At 38.3% G+C, this 22,937-nt stretch overlaps 1 protein-coding gene across 2 annotated transcripts in view; it reads left to right on the top strand.

Moving 5' to 3' along the window:
- The window catches only part of syn3 (synapsin III), a 208,297-nt gene extending 196,661 nt beyond the window's left edge, over positions 1-11,636 (top strand). Inside the window, exons 14-15 of one of the 2 annotated variants that reach the window (XM_088348463.1) lie at positions 220-381; positions 9,642-11,636. In XM_088348463.1, coding sequence (XP_088204589.1) covers positions 220-343 — 124 coding nt within the window. In that variant the 3' untranslated portion in view covers positions 344-381; positions 9,642-11,636. The remainder of the gene's footprint in view (positions 1-219; positions 382-9,641) is intronic. The other variant, XM_088348464.1, reaches the window with a different exon arrangement.
- Positions 11,637-22,937: the final 11,301 nt, after the last annotated feature.

Here is a 22,937-nt window from a genome sequence, read left to right as displayed (position 1 = left end):
TCACTTTAAAAAGTTGGCAGGTATGGGTAAGTGTGAAGCACATTGTAAAGCGATTTTGGAGGTCTTCAGTGACTAGAAAAGTGCTATATGAGTGCAGACCAGTGACCATGAAATATTGCAATCCGTCAAAAAGTTCTTGGGGAACAATACTTTTGACAGACACTGTATCGGCGTCCGTTGGTTTCCCCCTGTCGCTGATTTTTTCTGTTTGCTGCACAGCAAATCACAGTCGCTGACCAACACCTTCTCAGAGACTTTACGAGGCAACGAGACCGATGACGAGGCTAAAGCGGAGACCATCCGCAGCCTCCGCCAGTCCTTCGCCAGCCTCTTCTCTGACTGAGGGCTTCCTTCCTTCCTTCCTCCCTCATACAACTTCAAGTACATTTTTCACTTCCGTCATACCTTTGCTTCTAAAAAAAGGCCATTTTTTGCCTTCTGTCTTCCCTAAATACTTGATGTCAGTGCAAACTAAATTCCTTTCAAATGATGTTTTAATCTTACTGTGTCAAACTCATGACCCATGGGCCAAATGTGGTCCGTCAAATGATAAGCTGTGGCCCGCGAGCCTAAAATCTCCGAATGTCTAAAATAAAAGAGTGCTTCGACCAAGAATTACATTAATCGACGAAGATACCAACTAAGTGACGGATCAGTGTCAGTATTTTCATATCATTACCAATGAGTGGAATTGAAAAATAAAAGATCCTAAAAATCTCAACAAAGATTTTGTCAAACAGTGATACCTCTATATCAGAGAATATTTGGTTCCTGGATCGTGCTTATGGCTGGAATTGCTCGTATTTTGAGTAAATTGTATTAATACAAAATAACTGATAGATAGACTAATTCATACCCGGCCTCCCAATATTGTCCAAGTTAAGTCTATCCTTCCATTCATTTTCAGCGCCGCTTATCCTCACTTGGGTCGCGAGGGTGCTGGAGCCCATCCCAGGCATCTTCGGGCAGTGGGCAGAGGACACTCTAAAACTGTTGACAGCCAGTCGGAGAGTACACAGAGAGGGCATAAATTAACTCCTTGAGTGCCAGCCGTTTTCTAAAATTAGCTAGAGTTAGTGGTTTCCAAGAATTCGAACTGACTTTTCAAGGCCTACAGAAAATTGTTAACGAGCTCAACACTGATTTTCGGGCGAGTGACAACACAAGACAGAATAAGCTGTATACACTCGATGTGACTGAAAAGAACCAATAGCAAGCGTTCAGCGGTCAGAGCTCATCAAGTCAGAGGCCACCAAGTGAGAGGCCACCAAATTATATATATATATATATATATATATATATATATATATATATATATATATATATACAGTGCATCCGGAAAGTATTCACAGCGCTTCACTTTTTCCACATTTTGTTATGTTACAGCCTCATTCCAAATTGTATTAATTTAATCTCTTATCTCAAAATTCTACACAAAATACTCCATTATGACAATGTGAAAAAGTTTTTTTTTAACTTTTTTTGAATTTATTAAAAATAGAAAACTAAGAAACCAAATTTACATAAGTATTCACAGCCTTTGCCATGAAGTTCAAAATTGAGCTCAGGTGCCTCTTTTTTCCACTGATCATCCTTCAGATCTTTCTACAGCTTAATTGAAGTCCACCTGCAGTAAATTCAGTTGATTGGACATTTTGGAAAGGCACACACCTGTCTATATAAGGTGCCACAGTTGAGTGTGCATGTCAGAGCACAAACACCAAGCATGAAGTCAAAAGAACTGTCTGTAGACCTGCGAGACAGGATTGTCTTGAGGCACAAATCTGGGGAAGGATACAGAAAAATTTCTGCTGCTTTGAAGGTCCCAATGAGCACAGTGGCCTCCATTATTTGTAAATGGAAGACATTTGGAACCACCAGGACTCTTCCTAGAGCTGGCCGGCCTTCTAAACTGAGCGATCGGGGAAGAAGGGCCTTAGTCAGGGAGGTGACCTAGAACCCGATGGTCACTCTGTCAGAGCTCCAGCGTTCCTATGTGGAGAGAGGAGAGCCTTCCAGAAGGACAACCATCTCTGTAGCAATCCACCAATCAGGCCTGTATGGTAGAGTGGCCAGACGAAAGCCACTCCTTAGTAAAAGGAACATGGAAGCCCGACTGGAATTTGCCAAAAAGCACCTGAATGACTCTCAGACCATGAGAAACAAAATTCTCTGGTCTGATGAGACAAAGATTGAACTCTTTAGTGTGAATGCCAGGCGCCATGTTTGGAGGAAACCAGGCACCGCTCATCACCAGGCCAATACCATCCCTACAGTGAAGCATGGTGGTGGCAGCATCATGCTGTGGGGATGTTTTTCAGCAGCAGGAACTGGCAGACTAGTCAGGATAGAAGGAAAAATGAATGCAGCAATATATAAAGATATCCTGGATGAAAACCTGCTCCAGAGCGCTCTTGACCTCAGGCTGGGGCGAAGGTTCATTTTTCAGCAGGACAACGACCCAAAGCGCACAGCCAAGATCTCAAAAGATTGGCTTCAGAACCACTCCGTGAATGTCCTGGAGTGGCCGAGCCAGAGTCCACACTTGAATCCGATCGAACATCTCTGGAGAGATCTGAAAATGGCTGTGCACAAACGTCTCCCATCCAACCTGATTGAGCTTGAGACTTATTGCAAAGAAGAATGGGCAAAACCGCCTAAAGATAGGTGTGCTAAACTTGTGGGATCATATTCAAAAAGACTTGAGGCTGTATTTGCTGCCAAAGGTACATTTCAACCTGTTCTGTTCCTTGAACGCCTCAACACTTTCAATAAGAGGAAAAGGGTATAATGAATAATAATTTGTTTTTATTTTCATTAATCGTCTTTCTTTTAATAATATTGTGTTCATTTACTTATTTATTTACATTAAAAACAATGATGGTGGTGCCTTAAGTATTAAGCAAAGGCTGTGAATACTTATGTAAATGTGATTTCTTAGTTTTCTATTTTTAATAAATTCAAAAAAGTAAACAAAAAAAACTTTTTCACATTGTCATAATGGAGTATTTTGTTTAGAATTTTGAGATAAGAGATTAAATTAATACAATTTGGAATGAGGCTGTAACATAACAAAATGTGGAAAAAGTGAAGCGCTGTGAATACTTTCCGGATGCACAGTATATGTGTGTGTGTGTGTGTGTGTGTGTGTGTGTGTGTGTGTGTGTGTGTGTGTGTGTGTGTGTGTGTTGTCACTTGCAAAATTTTATATTTTGAGGAAAGCAAAGTTTGAAAGACCCAATATTTTTTTCAAATAAAATTCACGATTTTCTACCCTCAACTTCAATTGTGATTTTCTATATATTTTGCAACTCATTTGATTGATGAAAGAGTGTGATTTTCGATTGAAAACACTAAATGTATTGGTGACCCCAAACTTAGGAACGTTACATATATATATATATATATATATATATATATATATATATAGATATAGATATATATAGATATATAATATATAATATATAAGGCAGCACGGCAGTTGAGTGGTTAGCGCGTCCGCGGCACAGTTTTGAGTTCATAATTGAATCTTACTGTGTGGAGTTTGCATGTTCTCCCGTGCTTGCGCTGGTTTACACCAAGCACTCCGGTTTCCTTCCACATTCCAAAAACATGCATGTCAGGTTAATTGGCCAGTTCAAATTGTCCCTAGGTGTGAATGAGCGAGTGAGTTGTCTGTCTCTGTGTGCCCTGCGACTGGCTCGCAACCAGTTCAGGGTGTCTCCTGCTCAATTGCTTGAAGATGGCTGTGATGGGCTCCAGCACCCCTGCGGCCCTACTGAGGATAAGCGGTGCAGATAATGGATGGATATATATATATATATATATATATATATATATATATACTGGACTGTCTCAGAAAATTAGAATATTGTGATAAAGTTCTTTATTTTCTGTAATGCAATTAGAAAAACAAAAATGTCATACATTCTGGATTCATTACACATCAACTGAACTATTTCAAGCCTTTTATTATTTTAATATTGCTGAATTTGGCTTACAGCTTAAGAAAACTCAAAAATCCTATCTCGAAATATTAGAATATCATGAAAAAGTATACAAGTAGGCTATTCAACTAATCACCTGAATCATCTGATTAACTCGAAACACCTTGCGAGGGTTTCCTGAGCCTTAAAAACACTCAGCTTGGTTCAGTAAACTAAATCACTGCTGATCTGACTGCTGTCCAGAGGACCATCATTGATACCCTCCATCAGGAGGGTAAGACACAAAAAGAAATTTCTCAAAGAGTAGGCTGTTCACAGAGTGCAGTTTCAAAGCATATCCACAAAAAGTCTGTTGGAAGGGAAAAATGTGGCCGGAAACGCTGCACAACCAAGAGAGATGACCGCAGCCTTAACAAAATTGTGAAGAAGAGCCGCTTCCAGAATTTGAGGGAGCTTCAAAGACAGTGGGCTGAAGCTGGAGTCCAGGTATCAAAAGCCACAGTTCACAGACGTGTCCGGGAAATGGGCTACAATAGCTGTATTCCCATGGTCAAGCCACTTCTGAACTCAAGACAACGGAAGAAGCGTCTGACTTGGGCTATGGAGAAGAAGCACTGGACAGTTGCAGAGTGGTCCAAAGTCCTCTTTTCAGACGAAAGCAAGTTTTGCATTTCATTTGGAAGTCAAGGCGCCAGAGTCTGGAGAAAGGCTGGAGAAGAGCAAAATCCAAGTTGCTTGAAATCAAGTGTGAAGTTCCCACAGTCAGCAATGGTTTGGGGAGCCATGTCAGCTGCTGGTGTTGGTCCACTGTGTTTCATCAAGTCCAGAGTAAATGCAACTGTCTACCAAGAGATTTTAGAGCACTACATGCTTCCATCTGCTGAAAAGCTCTATGGAGATGAGTATTTCATTTTCCAGCATGATCTGGCACCTGCCCACAGTGCCAAAACCACCAGTAACTGGTGCACTGACCATGGCATCACTGTCCTTGATTGGCCTGCTAATTCCCCTGACCTGAACCCCATCGAGAATTTGTGGGGTATAGTTAAGAAGAAGATGAAAGACACCAGACCTACAAATGCAAATGAGCTGAAGGCCGCTATCGAAGCATTCTGGGCATCAATAACACCTCAGCAATGCCACAGGCTGATTGCCTCCATGCCACGCCGGATTGATGCAGTAATCCGTGCAAAAGGATTCCCAACCAAGTACTGAGTGCATCAATGGACATTTTCAAATGTTTGATTTAGTTTTGCTGTTATAAAATTATTTATTTTACTTGGTCTGAGGAAGTATTCTAATATTTTGAGATAGGATTTTTGAGTTGTTTTCAGCTGTAAGCCAAAATCAGCAATATTCAAATAATAAAAGGCTTGAAATAGTTCAGTTGATGTGTAATGAATCCAGAATGTATGACATTTTTGTTTTTTTAATTGCATTACAGAAAATAAAGAACTTTATCACAATATTCTAATTTTCTGAGACAGTCCAGTATATATATACACACACACATTTTGTTGTTTTGGTGCCGTTTGTGTCTGCTTGTCCACAACAATGTGTTTCATCTTCAATACAATTGTTTTAAATTATGCTGTTTTCTCCACTCCGCCTTTATCTGCATTATCTCAGAAAGAGAGATTTCACTGCCATTTAGTGGTCAGAGTTGATCAGTACAATTGCACTAGCTTGATTTTCACAGCAGAGATGTCTACAGAATTGCCCCACCTACTGTATTTCAATCATAAAAGGTGGCAATTTTACGGCACTCCAAAAGTTAAAGGGACAGTCTGTATTATTAAACCACGAGAATGTCACTCTATTGTGTCGTGTAACTGAATATGAGTGCTAAAAGCACAAGGAAGAATACAAACTACAGAGACTCAAGTAACCATTCTTTTTTTTTGCCCAGCATTTTGTGAAACTTTTGTTTTTTGGGTCCCCGTAGCAGCAAGCTTTTTGACAGTTATTTCAGTTATGCCTGTTGGTGAGGCTGATGTTGTGTATATTAAATGCAAATAGCTCAACCTAGGAGTATTTGAAACATGCATGATATGATAGTTCAAGTATTTAATTTGTTATTTAAATGATATTTTTTTTTACCCTCTGAGGTGCTAACTATTACACTCTGTCCCTTTTAGTACATTCTTTTCCTCAAAATGAATGCAAAAACACAACTGGAGCTCCTCATGCTACGTACTTCCTTTTAGTTACCTGGCACAGAGATGCCACAGTGTGCCAACTAATTATTTTACACACCAATTTAAGCTCTTTTGTGTTTTTTTTAAGGCCACCCCTTAACGGTTAAAAAAAAAACCCTAATTGTATCTGTGGTTTTATGTTCCTATCATGCATGAAGCTTTTCAAATCTGAGTAGATGTGAGTGTGGTGAACAATGACAAAATCCCTTTTTTGCAATAAGTATGTTAATGTTGATAGGCAGGGTTGGGAGGGTTTAGTTTTGAATATAATCTGATACAGTTACAAGTTACCTGTTGAAAAATGTAATCAGTAACGTAATGCAAAATACCAGAATATTGAAGTCATGTAACTGGATTAACTTTAGATTACTCCATTATGAAACATGCCAATCAAACACAAAAACAATATAACGTATACATCGAACCAGTCAAACAAATTCATAAATAAGAAAGAAAAAACATATATAAGTCGCACCCAAGAGTATAGGTTCTATTTTTGGAGGAAACGTTTTTGTTAAAATCCAACTTGAAAAACCTACTTGTCATCTTGAAAGGCAATTTAAAATAAAAATAAGAAAATATCCCCTTGCGTCAAATGCCGCTCCTAGCAATCGCCCAAACGACTTTGTTTTTATTTTGGGTAGTGTATTAGAACTGCTAAACACAGAGCATTTGCAACTTGTATAAAAATTACTTTTGAGTACCATATTTTTGCGACTATAGGGCACACTGTGAAATTGGCAGTCTCCGTGCTGGATCTATTTATTTATTTAACACTACAGAGAGCGCACTCGCACAACACAGACAAGCATACAAGTGTGAATATTTAAAAATACAACGAGAGCACAACTTAGTTTGGATGTGGTTTAATTAAGTATTGATTAAAAAGTAAACCACACTGATAAAAACTTGTCGGAGTTCGTTTTTCAGCTTCCTCCACTTCGGAACCTTCAATTTATCAATCTTCAATCCTCTTGCAACTGCTCGGTTTCCATTATCATCGCGGACAAAAACACAGAGAGCATTCAATGGAGGGAAAGTAGGTTTAGGTTTTAAATACTATTCAGAGGGACAATTGTTCTGCCTTTGGTTGCACATTAACTTTGAAATTGCTAGGTACGCTATGATGTTAGCATCCATGAGCACTTCCGCTCACAATGCATTGCATGTGACGTCACGCGTCATTTTCCATGCAAGCGGGATATGATGGCAATCAAACAAGAGATGCTTGAGTGTCACAGGAGACCCATAGAAGTAAATGCAAACGATCTTAGAAAAACATTGGTTTTCACCCAAAAGTGTTGTAAGACTTTGGTATGACTTGGTCAAGGCTTGACCTTGTGACCTTCCAGTCTCTGAGGCGTGCGCCCAACCTTGAGGCCACCAGGCTGGTTTACGTCCACTGCTTTACATCACACCCTGCACAATAAGGAGCGCCGCACAATTTATAGAAAAATGTAGACTTTCATGTGCGCCTTATGATCGTGACAGAATGGTAAGTTAAAAACATTTACCTCGGTGAAATAACACCTTATCTTTTGAACATTCATCGAAGGTGAAGCACATCATGATGACAAAAGAAACGCGCCGAGTGTTCCGAGAACAGATATACATATATTAGATGACTCGCGGTAGGCATGGGCTCTACTAACTTATATCTATAGGTGCGAGAGTGTGCCCGCAGGAACTGTGTCGCTACCTTCCCAAAACAACACACTACAATAATTTGACAGTTTATTTCAGCGCAATAAACTTTTTGGTAGAGCACATGACAATTTACAATAGATCTGATATTTGAAAAATGATGGCAGGAATGTCCAAAGTGGTGGCCAGTTGCAGCCCATGATCACATTTTTATTGGCCCCCGGCCTCTCTCATAAAATGAATAATATGTGCCGCGCACGGGACCACACCGGCAATTTGAAAATCATCTACATAGGCCTGGAGAGCCCTTTCGTGGTTTAGTGTGACAACAACATGTGAATTTTTTACCCGGTAATAATGTGTTGAAAATGTCACAGATTAGTCTCACTAGAGTATAAGTTGCACCCCTGGCCAAACCATGAAAAAAAAAGAACAAAAAAAGTGATTAGTTAATTAACGGCAGAGTGAAGAAATAATTGTTATTATAATTTAGTAGAATAATATATACTTCAAAAACATATTAGTTTATTTTGTGAAGAATGTTACAATATTTGTAGTAATATACTGAACAAAGGGACCCAAAAAACCTTTTTTTTTTATTTACTCTTTTTTGTCTGTCTTTTTTTTTTGTTCTTTTATTTCTTTTCCACCTAGCATTTCAATTCTTATTTCCATTTTTTTAGACTGCCCTCACTAGTACATCCAGTTTTAATTGGGTGGGCAGATTGTGTCTGTGGGTAGGCACTGACCCCCCTTCTATAACAGTAACGGAATACATTTACATTTTTTTTGTATTCTGATTACGTAACACCCTCACATGTATTCTGTTACTCGCCAGCCCTGTTCATAGGCTACTTTGTTTACCAAGAAGCCTAGTGCTTAAAAAACAACCAGAAAAATAATGCTGGAAATTTAATTGTGTGTCTTTCAACGACCCCCGCCTCTCCCTTTTTGCTTGAAAAAGTCCCGATGCGTTTTGTCGTTAAATGTACGGAATTTGTCGTAATATCCGCCACAGGGAAAAAAACTAATGACAGGAATATTTTCTTTTCTTTCCTCGATTCATGTGCCGTTTCCAAAGGACTAATGTAACATGTTGATACCACCTCAAAGCATTGTTTCGTTTTTTTTCCGTCAAAAGAAAGCAATGTGAAAAAGCCATAACCAAACCACGAAGATGCGCCAGGCAATCACGGCTGCGACATGATTTTTGAAAACTTTATGCAGTTTTTGCAAATATTCGTCAAGGAAATTACATTAAATTTCGCTTTTTAAATTAATCTTGGCGGTTGTAAAATGAAACAAACAAAATCGGAATAGATCTACCTCAAGTTATGCTGTGTACTGTATGTACTGCAGGAAATGACTTTAGTTTGGCAGACACTGGAAGGCAAAGCTCTGCTTGTAGAATTAGACAAAATACATTTCAACCTGTTCTGTTCCTTGAACGCCTCAACACTTTCAATAAGAGGAAAAGGGTATAATGAATAATGAATTTTCATTTTTTAATTTGTTTTTATTTTCATTAATTGTATTTCTTTTAATAATATTGTGTTCATTTACTTATTTATTTACATTAAAAACAATGATGGTGGTGCCTTAAGCCATTATTGTTCCTTTGTTTTCTTTCATTATTTTTTTAAATGTACGTGTATGTGTATATATATATATATATATATATGTATATATGTATGTGTGTGTGTGTGTGTGTGTGTGTGTGTGTGTGTGTGTGTGTGTGTGTGTGTGTGTGTGTATATATATATATGTATATATGTATATGTATATATATATATATATATATATATATATATATTTTTTTTTTTATTTTATTTTATTTTTTTTTTTTTTCCAGAATTTGAATTGATGGTGACCAGCTTATAAAGAAGGCTGCTGCTGCCATCTGCCTGTAAGTTTGTACAGTGCACTCAAATCTTATCCGACTCGTTGCTTCTAAATCAAGGCACCACTGTATTTATGTATGTATTTATTTTAAACTAATTTGTCAGATTTTATTTTAAGAAAATTCAATTTAATTTAATTTTAAATTTTATTTAAGGTATTTTTTTTGTTTCAGTATTTATTTTTGTATTTATTAATTTATTAGTAATTTTTAAAGACATTTCTTTAAAGGTTTTCTTAAAGAAAATGCTCCTTATTTATTTATTGAATATTTTATTATTTGTTAATTGATTTTTTTAAAGACATTTTATGTATTTGTTCATGCAATTTTATTTAAGCCAATTTCATTTATTTATTCATATATCTATTTTCTAATTTTACTAATTTGTGGGATTTTTATTCAATTAATTTTATTTAAGGAAATTTTCCTTATTTACTCTTTTATTTTTTTCATTCATTTTTTAATAATTTACAGAAATTTTATTTATTTATGTATTTATCTGATTTCATTTGAACTGGTTTCCTTTTTTGTTCGTTCCCTTATTTACTAGTAGGATGGATTTTATTCAAGGAAATTTCTTTTTTTTTCCAATGGGGTTCAAGATTTGTTAATTTACTCACTTATTTAATTTATTTATTTAAGGGCATTTTAATTAATTATTCATTTTAGTGTTTTAGTTAAGGAATTTCCCCTGATTTATTTCTCTATTTAAGGGACTTCATTTAGTTATATCTCATCAGTTTTTTTCACGTATTTACTGATGGGATTTTATTTAGGCTAATGTTCTTTATTCATCCATTCATGTATTATTTTTTGGGGGGGAGGGGGGCATCCATTATAGACCCTATACAATATTTTAATTCCAATAAAAGTATTTCTATTTTGGTGCCTACCTAACTGTCGTACTACACTGAATAAAGAAACTGATTCTTTTTTCTTTATTATTATTATTTTAATTGTACTGTATTTTATTTTTATTTTTAAAAAACAGTATTTAACTGGAACAAGTAAGGCTAGAAATTAGGTAAAATAAGAGGTATTTAAAAGTAGATTAAAAAGAATAACAGAAATACAAATACATGAAAATATTTAGATGACAGAAATAAGATAAAACAAAATATGTTTATTTCTAAATACTACTACATTTTTATTCATTATAATTATAAAACTATCTTATTTTTTTTTTACGTTTGTTTTATTTATTTTTTAGATCAAGAATGCACCCGGAACAAGTAAGTCTAAAGATATTAAAAAAATTAAAATATACTAAAAATAATAATAATTATTGCAATACTCGTAAACAAAAATAATTACATACAAAATGTGGTTTGTCTTAATTTCCCTACCGGTACATTCTTTTGTCCTTGTTTTTTTTTCCTTTGTTTATAATCTTGCCTGTTGAAATCTGCTTTCGCTCCATGGAATCGATACAACATGACGCAAAGGACACATTTGCTTTTCATTAAGAATCATTTAAATTAATCCCGAGTGCTTGCATCAGCATCTAATAGGCTTTTTACCATGGCAACTAATGGAAGCTAATGGAAATCAATTTCTCAACCGGATAATGAGACTTAGGGGATGACTAATAGTCCCATAAGAGTCATTTTTTTAGAGCTTTGTGCAAACTTTTGAGCAATACTCACGTTTCATTTTGAATTTCGATCAGCATCTCAATTTTTCTCATATCAAACGCCGATGAAATATGCAGCCACAAAATTAAATAAGAATAAATAAAATAAAAAGAGCGAATTTGTAGATAGTGTTCCCTTTCTGGTATCATGTACTACTTTTTGGTGTATTCTTGTGTGTATCGGTGTCAATGTGGCATGAATACCAATCAAGTGTGCTTCCTTTTTTTGTGACAAGTGCCATGCATCTCATGTGCTCCTGTAATTTCAATGGGTTATTTTGTTCTGTTATTAAAAAGTAAGAACTTTTACAACACCTGGCTGTCAATTGTGCTTTTTTTCAGGGTGCTTGAAATCCTTGAAAATGCGTGAATTTTAATGTTGTGTTTTCAAAAGTGCTTGGGTTTGGATTTTGGGTGAAGTGTTTGTAAACGCTTGAATTGTTGTCATGTTTCATAGCATGTATGCTAAATAATGACGCAGACACTGCTCTCTGGTAGCTTGTCTTTGACATTGCATTTCTTCTTCCCTCTTGATTAATGGCAGCGTTACTTTGTATGGCATTGTCCTATGAAGAGTCATCTTGCAATAAGAACGGCGCACCCATTTACTCACAGCAAGACAAACTAGCTCGAATACTGCAACAATATTAGCAATGTACAATGAGGTTGTTGTCTGCTACCGGTGACAGAGACGATCCGGATTAGTGCCAAAATGGGCAAGAAAACATCCTCTTTTTTTTTTTTTTTTTTTATGTTCGAATATAAAACCCTTTATACTGTGTAAACAATTTAAACTGATAAAAAAAAATTCCCAATAGCCCCGTCCTCAACCCATAATAAACTTGCATATTGTTTTGTTAATATCATCAGATTAATCTAATTACTGTATGTTTTATATTTAAGTACTATTAAAATGTGATTTTAGTCATTAGGCACATATGTGTTTATTTAAGGTTCACTTGTATGTTTTTGTGAGGACAGGAGCGGACCAATTAGTTTTTAATTATTTCAATTTGGGAACATTTGTTACACGAGCAATTCGAGCAGCTAGGGTTCTTACGGGTGCTTGAAACACTTGAAAATGATTGGCCATTGCATTTCTTCTTCATTCAGGATTAACTTCAGCTGGCATTAATTTGTACAGCTTTGTCCTATGAGACATCAACTCGCCCAAGAGGGCAGGTGCATGTTACACTTATACAGGCCAATAGAAGATATGCATTAGTGCAAGGATAACGTATCAATTATTGACATTTTATTATAGGCCATGCAAAAATTTAAGTTAGTGTTTGGTAAATTCTAATAAGGAGAACTTCCTGTAACTGAAAATGTAAGCTACATTTTACTATGTTTTACCGAACATACTAAACATAATTGTCTTATACATATTGATACACATATTGCTCTGTTCCACAAATATATTTGCGATTTACTCAAGATCTAAAAATTTAATGTCTTGCTAATTGAACACACAAGATTAAAAAAATGCATATGTAAATTGCAGATATATATTTGTGGCTCTACAAAATACAAGATTCACTCTGGATTCTTTATTTTAATGGTAAGGGAGAAATTAGAAAATTGGCTTTTAAAGTCCCAGAAAGTGCTTGAATTTGGCTTTTAAAAAGGTTTCACGAACCCTGTTTTTATAAACAATTACTATAGGCAATGCAAAAAATTAAGGTAGTGTTTCTCAGAGGTAAATTGTAATGGAAAGAACTTCGTGCATCTGATAATGTAACCTACATATTACCGTATTTTCCGCACTATAAGGCGCACCTAAAAGCCTTTATTTTTTTCAAAAGCTGACCATGCGCCTTATAATACAGTGCGCCTTATTTATGGATCAATTTTAAAGTTGCAAAGTTTTCCAACTAACTTGCAGCCGCCGACTAGATTTTCCCCCGAACGCCAAGTAGTATGCGATGAATGCTGGGATTTATTTACCGGCGTTTCATTGGCTAACCAATGTGTCAATCATCATTTGAATCGATCACTATTGGCTAAAGTTATTTGAAGGTCAAGAGGCGGATCCTTTTTATCATTTACAGGCTGCCATTGGCTTAAACGGCAAACAAAGCCTGCAATTGGCCGAAAAAGATGTGTCAATCATCAGTTGAATCGATCACTATTGGCTAAAGTTATTCGGAGGTCAAGGGGCGGATCCTTTTTATCATTTACAGGCTGCCATTGGCTTAAACGGCGAAACAAAGCCTGCAATTGGCCGAAAAAGATGAATGCGTATAGCATGTGGCTGACGGCATAGAGAAAGCATTTTTTTCTATTCTGTATTTGTAAATATTGTATTCTCCTGGATTTACTACCCTCACGGATATAAGAGGACATTGCCTGCACATTATTATGAACACAACGACTTCAGTGAGCTATTCCGGGTTTTATATTGTCCCTGTATCTTGTTTCAGACTGAACTCGATGTTTCTGTGATAAGCGGTGCAGATAATGGATGGAATGTAGTGTCTATTTTTAAATTAAACTCAATTCCAAGTGTTTATTGTCATATGCACAGTAAAGTTGCGAGCGAAAAAGAAAATAGATACTAAGGAATGGTTATCATTTCTTGAATCCCAAGACTTTAACCTTCCGAATGATGGAACGATGCATTTGAGTGACATCTTACGGACACCGCATCCGCACGTGTTCTCGACACGTATTTGCGTCTTTGCAAGCTTTGGGAATGTTAAGGGGGTAATAAGTTGGACTGAACTATCTGACCGTTTTGTCCACGTTCCCATTGTAGCGCCTTATAATCCGGTGCATCTTATGTATGTCAAAAATAGGACCAAAAACTATTTTTTCGGGGTGCGCCCTATAACCCGGTGCGCCTTATAGTGCGGAAAATACGGTACTATAATTTTTACCCAAAATCTACATAGGGAGAGATTTGTCTCAAAAATATTTGCATGCATATGGTTCTGATCCACAAATATATTCCCGATTTACTCAAGAACCAAAAAACATACTATGTCTTGATAAATGCACACACAAGATTAAACTTTGCATATGTAAGCCATGGATATATTTGAGGCTTTACAAAATACATGATTCACACCGGATGCTTTTTTTAATAGTATACCAGAAATTGGAAAACTGGCTTTGATAGTCCTTGCCTGTTAAGGTGTATGAACCCGGTTTTATAGATCGTACAAATGGAATTATTTTTCCCTTTATGGTTATTCTCACACGAATACCTGACTGAGTACAACATAGCTGCTTCATGTATTGTTTTTTTTTAATTCCTGCTGGCATTGAACTCAACATCTACGGAATTCCTTTCATGTGCTCTATCTCAAGATCCGAACTAAATTCACATTTTTATGGGTAATAAAAAACACATTTGATCATAAATATGTCGTGTAGACAAAAAACAATCCCTTTTAAATCTCTTTATTGGCAGAACATGCCTGCATCCCCACAACAATGGCTACCTTAATAAATCCACGAATAGAACAGTTTAATGAAGCCATCTGTTTGTAAGTGGGTCATTCTTGTCTTCTGCAACCAGATAACTTTTAAGGAGGAAAATTATTTCTTTTTTTTTATATATAAATGAAGATTTTGAAAAATAAAGATTCATTAAAAATATTAGCTGATTTAAATATTGCTTCCTTATTTCATTATTTTTTGTTTATTTCTTAAGTAAAATAAAAAATACGAGAGTTATATATTCAATAAATTCATATTGAGCTGATCATTTAACTGCCATGTCACATATTTTGTACGTCTGCTAGTTCAGATTTTTATTTGATGAAGTGCAATCAGTCTTTGACCAGTTTGCAAAATAAATATTCTGTTTAAATAATCCTTTTAAACTATATTTTTACCTTTTTTCTCTAGTAAAATAAGACAAAGAGCGAGGAGAAAAGAATATATTTGTACCAACATAATGTGCAAAAAAGATTTACCGTATTTTCACGACTAAGGCGCAGCTAAATACTTTATTTTTTCAATAGCTGACCATGCGCCTTATATATGCATCAATATTGAGTCGCAATGTCTCGCAACTAAGGCAAGCTGCCGCCGACTAGATTTTACCCCGAAGGGGAAGTAGTGCGCGGTGTATTCTAATATTTATATATATCGGCGTTTCATTTCCCAACCAATGTGTCAATCATCATTTTAATCGGTCTCTATTGGGTAAAGTTATTCGGAGGTAAAGAAGGCGGGTCCTTTTAGCATTTACAGGCTCGAATAGGCTAAAGAGGGACAAAACAAAGCCTGCAATTGGCCAAAAAAGATGAAAGTGAAACACACGTTAGGTTGCTCTACGGCACGGAGAAAATTGTTTTACTAGTCTGTATTTGTAAACAGGAATTACTGTGCTAAACGGACAGCTAGCAACAAGTAACGTCCATCGATGCAGATGCTTCTCAGCGGATTACATACCTGTCAACCTGTACGTTTTTGCCGTACAAGGTACATTTATTATGCATTTTAAGACGTGTACGACGTACAAGAAAATCTGTACGGAAAAACGCAATTTTGTCAATTACAATCAGGAAACAGCAAATCAATCAAGTCAAACGAGTTCGAGTTGTGTACTTAATTATATTTGCATGTATTTTTTCCTTCTACGAACGAGAACGTCCAAGCTACTTAATTTTTGAACTTTTTTTTACAATAAACCTCATTCATGTCTAGATAGATAGATAGATAGATAGATAGATACTTTATTCATCCCCGAAGGGAAATTCACATTTCCAGCAGCATCCCTGAGCTGAGAACAGTACAATAATAAAGCCAAAAGAATACAATATAAAAATACCCAGTGTGACGTGCAAATGCCCACTGTAGCGTGTTATATAGAATAACTAAATAGTGCTACACAGAATACATATTGCAGTAAGATTCGGTAATATCCAATGTAGGTGGTGTGGTTTAATGTGGGCCTTTACTCTGCCGGGTGGAGTTAAAGAGCCTCATGGCATGAGGAAGAAAAGATCTCTTCAGTCTGTCCGTAGTACAAGACAGTGACAGCAGTCTGTCGCTGAAACTGCTCTTCTGTCTGGAGATAATGCTGTGTAGTGGATGCGATGGATTGTCCATGATTGACCGCAGCTTTTTCAGTGCCCGTCTCTCAGCTACTGTTGTTAGGCTGTCCAGCTCTTTGCCCACAACAGAGCTCGCTTTCCTAGCCAGTTTATTGAGACGAGAGGCATCCTTCTTCTTGACGCTGCCTCCCCAACACGCTGCCGCATAGAAGAGGGCGCTTGCCACTACTGTTTCATAGAATATTTTCAGGAGCTTTTTGCAGATGTTGAAGGAGGCCAGCCTTCTGAGGAAGTAAAGTCGGCTTTGCCCTTTCCTACATAGAGCTTCTGTGTTGGCAGTCCAGTCCAGTTTGTTGTCCAGCTGCACACCCAGGTATTTTTAGGTCTGGACAAATTCTACACATTCTCCCTTGATGGTTACTGGAACCGGGTGAGTTCTGGTTCTCCTGATGTAGTCAGTAGAAGTCTAGCAACTCAGTATCTCACAATAAAATGTTAATTAACAATATATATGATAGAACAAAACACATGTACAATATAACATGTTAAACTACTTAAATAAACACGTTTGGAAAAAAAATGTGGTGTAAGATTATTTTGTATTTTGAAAGGGAAAATACGACAGTTTGTAAGGGCATGGAACCGTGGAGGTTGACAGGTATGGGATTTTTTTTCATTTTATTTTTCGGGATTATGGCGTGTTTTATACAGTTGGATTCATACTCACGGATGTAAGAGGACCATGCTTGCCCATTATTATTGAACCTCGGCTTTATATTTTCCCAGTATCTTGTATCAGACGGATCTTGATGTTTCTGTGATGATTCTATTTTTCAATTCAATTCAAATTGTTTATTGTCATATGCACAGTAAAGAACCACGCTTTCCTGCACGATGGAATTCTTACTTTGCTGTCCACAGTTGCCAGCGAAAAAGAAAATAGAAACCAATAAATGGTTTGCATTTTTTGAAACCCAAGAGTTTAACCTTCCTAATGATATGTAGAATGGCACATTTGAGTGATTGGTGACATTGTAAAGACACCATCTCCATACGTGTGTGAATCACATATTTGCTTCTTTGCGAGCCGTCCGAATGTTAAGGGGTTAAAAGGTTTGACTGAACTATACGACTGTTTTTTGACATTCTCACTGTAGCGCCTTATAACATATATTGAGTTACGTGTGCAAGTGTTATCTTCTGAAATACAAAAATTCTTACCAAATAGTAAATGCCAATTGTATGTATTCAATGCGATCATTATTAATATTATTTTTTGATATCATATTTTAAACTAATTTCTATTGTAAAATAATTGTGAGAATTATTTTTCCTACCATATTGACGAGATTACACAATAGCAAAGTTATGGCGACACCAACAGACCCCGTTTTTGCTGTAAATCACTAAATAATCCTTAAGCTCACTAAGCATTTTGTGTTCATTGTTCATATATATATATGTACATATATATATATATATATATATACATATATATATATATATATATATATATATATATATATATATATATATATATATACACAGTCGTATGCAAAGGTTTGGGTACCCCTGATCATTTTCAAGATCTTCCTTTATAAATCATTGGTTGTTCGGATCAGCAATTCCAGTTAAATATATCATATAGCACAGTGATATTTGAGAAATGAAACAAAGTTCAGGGCTGGACGGCAGCGCGGTGGATAGCGCGTGCTCGGCACAGTTCTGAGGTCATGGGTTCAAATCCAGCTACCAACCTTCCTGTGCGGAGTTTGCATGTTCTCTCCGTGCTTGCGTGGGTTTCTTCCGAGCACTCCGGTGTCCCCCCACATTCCAAAAACATGCATGTCAGGTTAATTGGCTGGTCCAAATTGTCCCTTGGCGCGAATGAGCAAGCAAATTGTCTGTCCCTGTGACTGGTTGGCAACCAGTTCAGGGTGTCCCCTGCCCACTGCCCGAAGATGGCTGGGATGGGCTCAAGCACCCCCGCGACCCTACTGAGGATAACCGGTGCAGATAATGGATGGATGGATGGATGGAAACGAAGTTCATAGGATTTACAGAGAGTGTGCAATAATTACATAAACAAAAGTAGGCAGGTACATAAAATTGGGCAGCCTTGTTGTTTTATGGATCTGAATACCTTTAGCACTAATTATTGGAACACAAAATTTGTTTGGTAAGCTCATTGACCCTTGACCTACATAAACAGGTGAAGCCAATCATGACAAAGGGTATTTAAGGCGGCCAGTTGCAAGTTGTTCTCCTTTTTGCATCTTCTCTGAAGAGTGGCAACATGGGAGGCTCAGAACAACTGTCAAATGACCTGGAAACAAAGATTGTTCAACATCATGGTTGAGGGGAAGGATACAAAAAGCTAGCTCGGAGATTTCAGCTGTCAATTTCCACTGTGAGGTACATAGTGGGAAAATGGAAGCTCACAGGCACAGTTTTAGTTAAGGCCGGAGTGTCAGGCCAAGAAAAATCTCAGATAAGCAGAGGCGAAGGATGGTGAAAACAGTCAAACTCAACCCACAGACCATCTCGAAGACCTACAACATGAGCTTGCTGCAGATGGTGTCACTGCGCATCATTCAATTATTCAGCACACTTTGCACAAGGAGATGCTGTATGGGAGAGTAATGCGGCAAGAACCTTTTCCGCGCACATGCCACAAACAGAGTCGCTTGAGGTGTGCTAAAGCACATTTGGACAAGCCAGCTTCATTTTGGAATAAGGTGCTGTGGACTGATGAAACTAAAATTGAGTTATTTGGACATAATAACTCATAGTATACATGGCGGAAGAAGAACACAGCATTCCAAGGCAAACACTACTACCCACAGTAACAATTGGTGGTGGTTCCATCATGCTGTGGCCGGTGCAGGTACTGGCAAATCTTGTTAAAGTTGAAGGTCGCATGGATTCCAGTAAGTATTAGCAGATTCTTGCGAACAATGTTCTAGAATAAGTGAAAAAGCTGAAGTTGCGCCAGGCCTGGATACTTGAACAATAAAACGACCCCAAACACTGCTCAAATTCTACTATGGCATTCATGCAGAGGAACAAGTACAATGTTCTGGAATGGCCATCTCAGTCCCCAGACCTCAATATTATTGCAAATCTTTGGTTTGATTTAAAGCGGGCTGTCCATGCTCGGAAACCATCAAACCTGACTGAAGTGGAGATGTTTTGTAAACAAGAATGGTCAAAAATAACTACAACCAGAATCCAGACCCTCATTGGAAGCTATAGGAAATGTTTAGACGCTGTTGTTTCTGCAAAAGGCGTATCTACTAAATGTTGACATCATTTTTCTGTTGGGGTGCCCAAATTTATGCACCTGCCTACTTTTGTTTAAGCAATTATTGCACATTTTCTGTAAATCCTATGAACTTCATTTCACTTCTCAGATATCACTGTGTTTGTCTGCTATTTGATATATTTAACTGAAATTGCTGATACGAACAACCAATGATTTATAAAGGAAATGATCAGGGGTGCCCAAACTTTTGCATACGATTAATATATATATATATATATATATATATATATATATATATATATATATATATATATATATATATAAAATATATACTGTATATCCATCCATTCAACCATTATCTTCCGCTTATCCGAGGACGGGTCGCGGGGGCCTTTAAAGGGAAGCCCAGACGTCCCTATCCCCAGCCACCTCCTCTAGCTTGTCCGACGGGATACCGAGGTGTTCCCAAGCCAGCCGAGAGACATAGTCTCTCCAGCGTGTCCTGGGTCGCCCCCGGGGCCTCCTGCCCGTGGGACATGCCCAGAACACCTCCCGAGGGAGGCGTCCAGGAGGCATCCTTAACAGATGCCCGAGCCACCTCAACTGGCTCCTTTCAATGCGGAGGAGCAGTGGCTCTACACAGAGTCCCCCCCGGATGACTGAGCTTCTCACCTTATCTCTAAGGGAGAACCCAGACACCCTGCGGAGGAAACTTATTTCGGCCACTTGTATCCGGGATCGTGTTCTTTCGGTCATGACCCAAAAGTTCATGACCATAGGTGAGGGTAGTAACGTAGATCCACCGGTAGATCGAGAGCTTTGCCTTTCGGCTCAGCTCCCTCTACAGGGTCCGAATGATGGCAGACGCTGCACCGACCCGTCTGTCGATCTCCTGTTCCATCCTACTCTCACTCGTGAACAAGACCCCAAGATACTTGAACTCCTCCACTTGGGGCAAGATCTCTTCCCAACCTGGAGGGAGCATGCCACCTTTTTCCGACTGAGTACCAAGGTCTCGGACTTTGAGGTGCTGATCCTCATCCGGAACCCTTCACACTTGGCTGCGAATCGCTCCAGCGAGAGCTGAAGATCACGGCCTGAGGAAGCCAACAGCACCACGTCATCTGCAAAAAGCATTGACGCAATGCTGAGGCCCCCAAACCGGACTCCATCCCCACCAAGGCTGCGCCTAGAAATTCTGTCCATAAAAGTTATTAACAGAATCGGTGACAAAGGGCAGCCCTGGCGGAGTCCAACCCTCACCGGGAACGAATCCGACTTACTGCCGGCAATGCGGACCAGACTCTGGAACGGGCATACAGGGACCGCACTGCCCGGATAAGACTGTGCGGTACCCCATACTCCCGAAGCACCCCCCACAGGGCCTCCCGAGGAACATGGTTGAATGCCTTCTCCAAGTCCACAAAACACATCTAGACTGGACAGGAAAACTCCCATGCACCCTCAAAGACCCTGCAGTGTGTGTAGAGCTGGTCCAGTGTTCCACGGCCAGGACGAAAACCACACTGTTCCTCCTGAATACGAGATTCGACCTCCTAGCAGACCCTCCTCTCCAGTACCCTTGAATAGACCCTACCAGGGAGGCTGAAAAGTGTGATTCCCCATATATATATATATATATATATATATATATATACATATATATATATATAATATATATATATATATATATATATATATATATATATATATATATATATCTACCTTGGTCATATCCTTCAAGATGGGTGACCGACAGCAAGACACACACATACAATAACAAAGAAAATAAAAGGTAAATAAATAACCAAAAAAAAACACACAAAATGTTTGGGACCAAGGCCAACCCAATTACCCAAACACCCAAACAAGTTAGGCACCTCGGCACCCATGTTTGTCATGCTTTCGTCCCTCCAGATGAAACGGGACAGCAGAAAGCGGCCATGTCACTCGGGTCAGGGTGACACAACACACTCTTTGTTCAACAGCAGGCCCCGACAGCTTTCACTGGTTTACCCCTGCCGCATCATACGGGTGCCCAGCCCATCCTTAAGAACGCGTCCACAATCCCACTATCCTTTCCCAACACCTGTCCACTCCTTTCTATCACCAACAAGAGCTCTAGCTTCCATTATATTTAGACCTCTTTCCTGCAGTGCACTCATAACACCACCCATCCACGTCAATCGCGGCCTTTCCCTTGGTCTCCTTCAGTCCTATATATATATATATATATATATATATATATATATATATATATGGCAACCAGTTCAGGGTGTCCCCTGCCCACTGCCCGATGATTGCTGGGATGGGCTCCAGCACCCCCGCGACCCTACTGAGGATAAGCGGTGCAGCTAATGAGATGAGATGAGATATGTATACCATGTATATGTATATATATATATATATATATGTATATGTATATATCTATATTTATATATGTGTATATATGGGCAGCACGGCAGCGCAGTGGTTAGCGCTTGTGCGGCACAGTTCATGTCATGGGAACCTGTCGTGGGTTCAAATCCAGCTCCAGACTTCCTGTGCGGAGTTTGTATGTTCTCCCCGTGCTTGCGTGGGTTTCCTCCGGGCACTCCGGTTTCCTCCCACATTCCAAAAACATGCATTTCAGGTGAATTGGCCGGTCCAAATTGTCCCTAGGTGTGAATGAGTTGTCTGTCCCTGTGTGCCCTGCGATTGGCTGGCAACCAGTTCAGGGTGTCCCCTGCCCACTGCCCGGAGATGGCTGGGATGGGCTCCAGCCCCCCCCCCCGCGACCCTAATGAGGATAAGCGGTACGGCTGATGAGATGAGATGAGATATATATATATATATATATATATATATATATATATATATGTATCGTAAAATCTGGACTATAAGCCGCTACTTTTTTCCCAAACGTTCAACCCTGCGGCTTATTCAGTGATGCGGCCAATTTATGTAATTTTTCTAACAGCCGCCAGCGGCGCTCAAGTTCAAGGCAAATGACGCAGCTTACAAGCTAAACGCAATCGAACAGTCCGATAAAAAAGGAAACAGAGCTACTGCACGCAAATTTTACCTTGCGAGCGTGTTGATAGCGTGTTTTTGAATAAGGGAGCGTGGGACGACGTTTATATGACAAAGTCTCTTTCCCATACTAAAGGAGGATAACTTTGATGACAACAGTTATAGGGAGGAAGATGAGAACGTTTTACCGTGATTTCTGTGTGTACGGTATGTTTTTTTTTTAACAGACCCTTTAACCGTATTGCGAGCGTCTTGTTAGTAGCGTTTTGCTACCCTTCACAGGCACGGTTTGGGATGAAAGTTATAATATTATTATTAAAGCTTTGGAA

The sequence above is a fragment of the Urocampus carinirostris genome, chromosome 11, assembly GCF_059441175.1.
Source record: "Urocampus carinirostris isolate Australia breed hairy pipefish chromosome 11, RoL_Ucar_1.0, whole genome shotgun sequence".
Classification (NCBI taxonomy): Eukaryota; Metazoa; Chordata; class Actinopteri; order Syngnathiformes; family Syngnathidae; genus Urocampus; species Urocampus carinirostris.
Note: the sequence above shows the minus strand (reverse complement) of the source record. Positions and strands in the feature narration are given on the sequence as shown.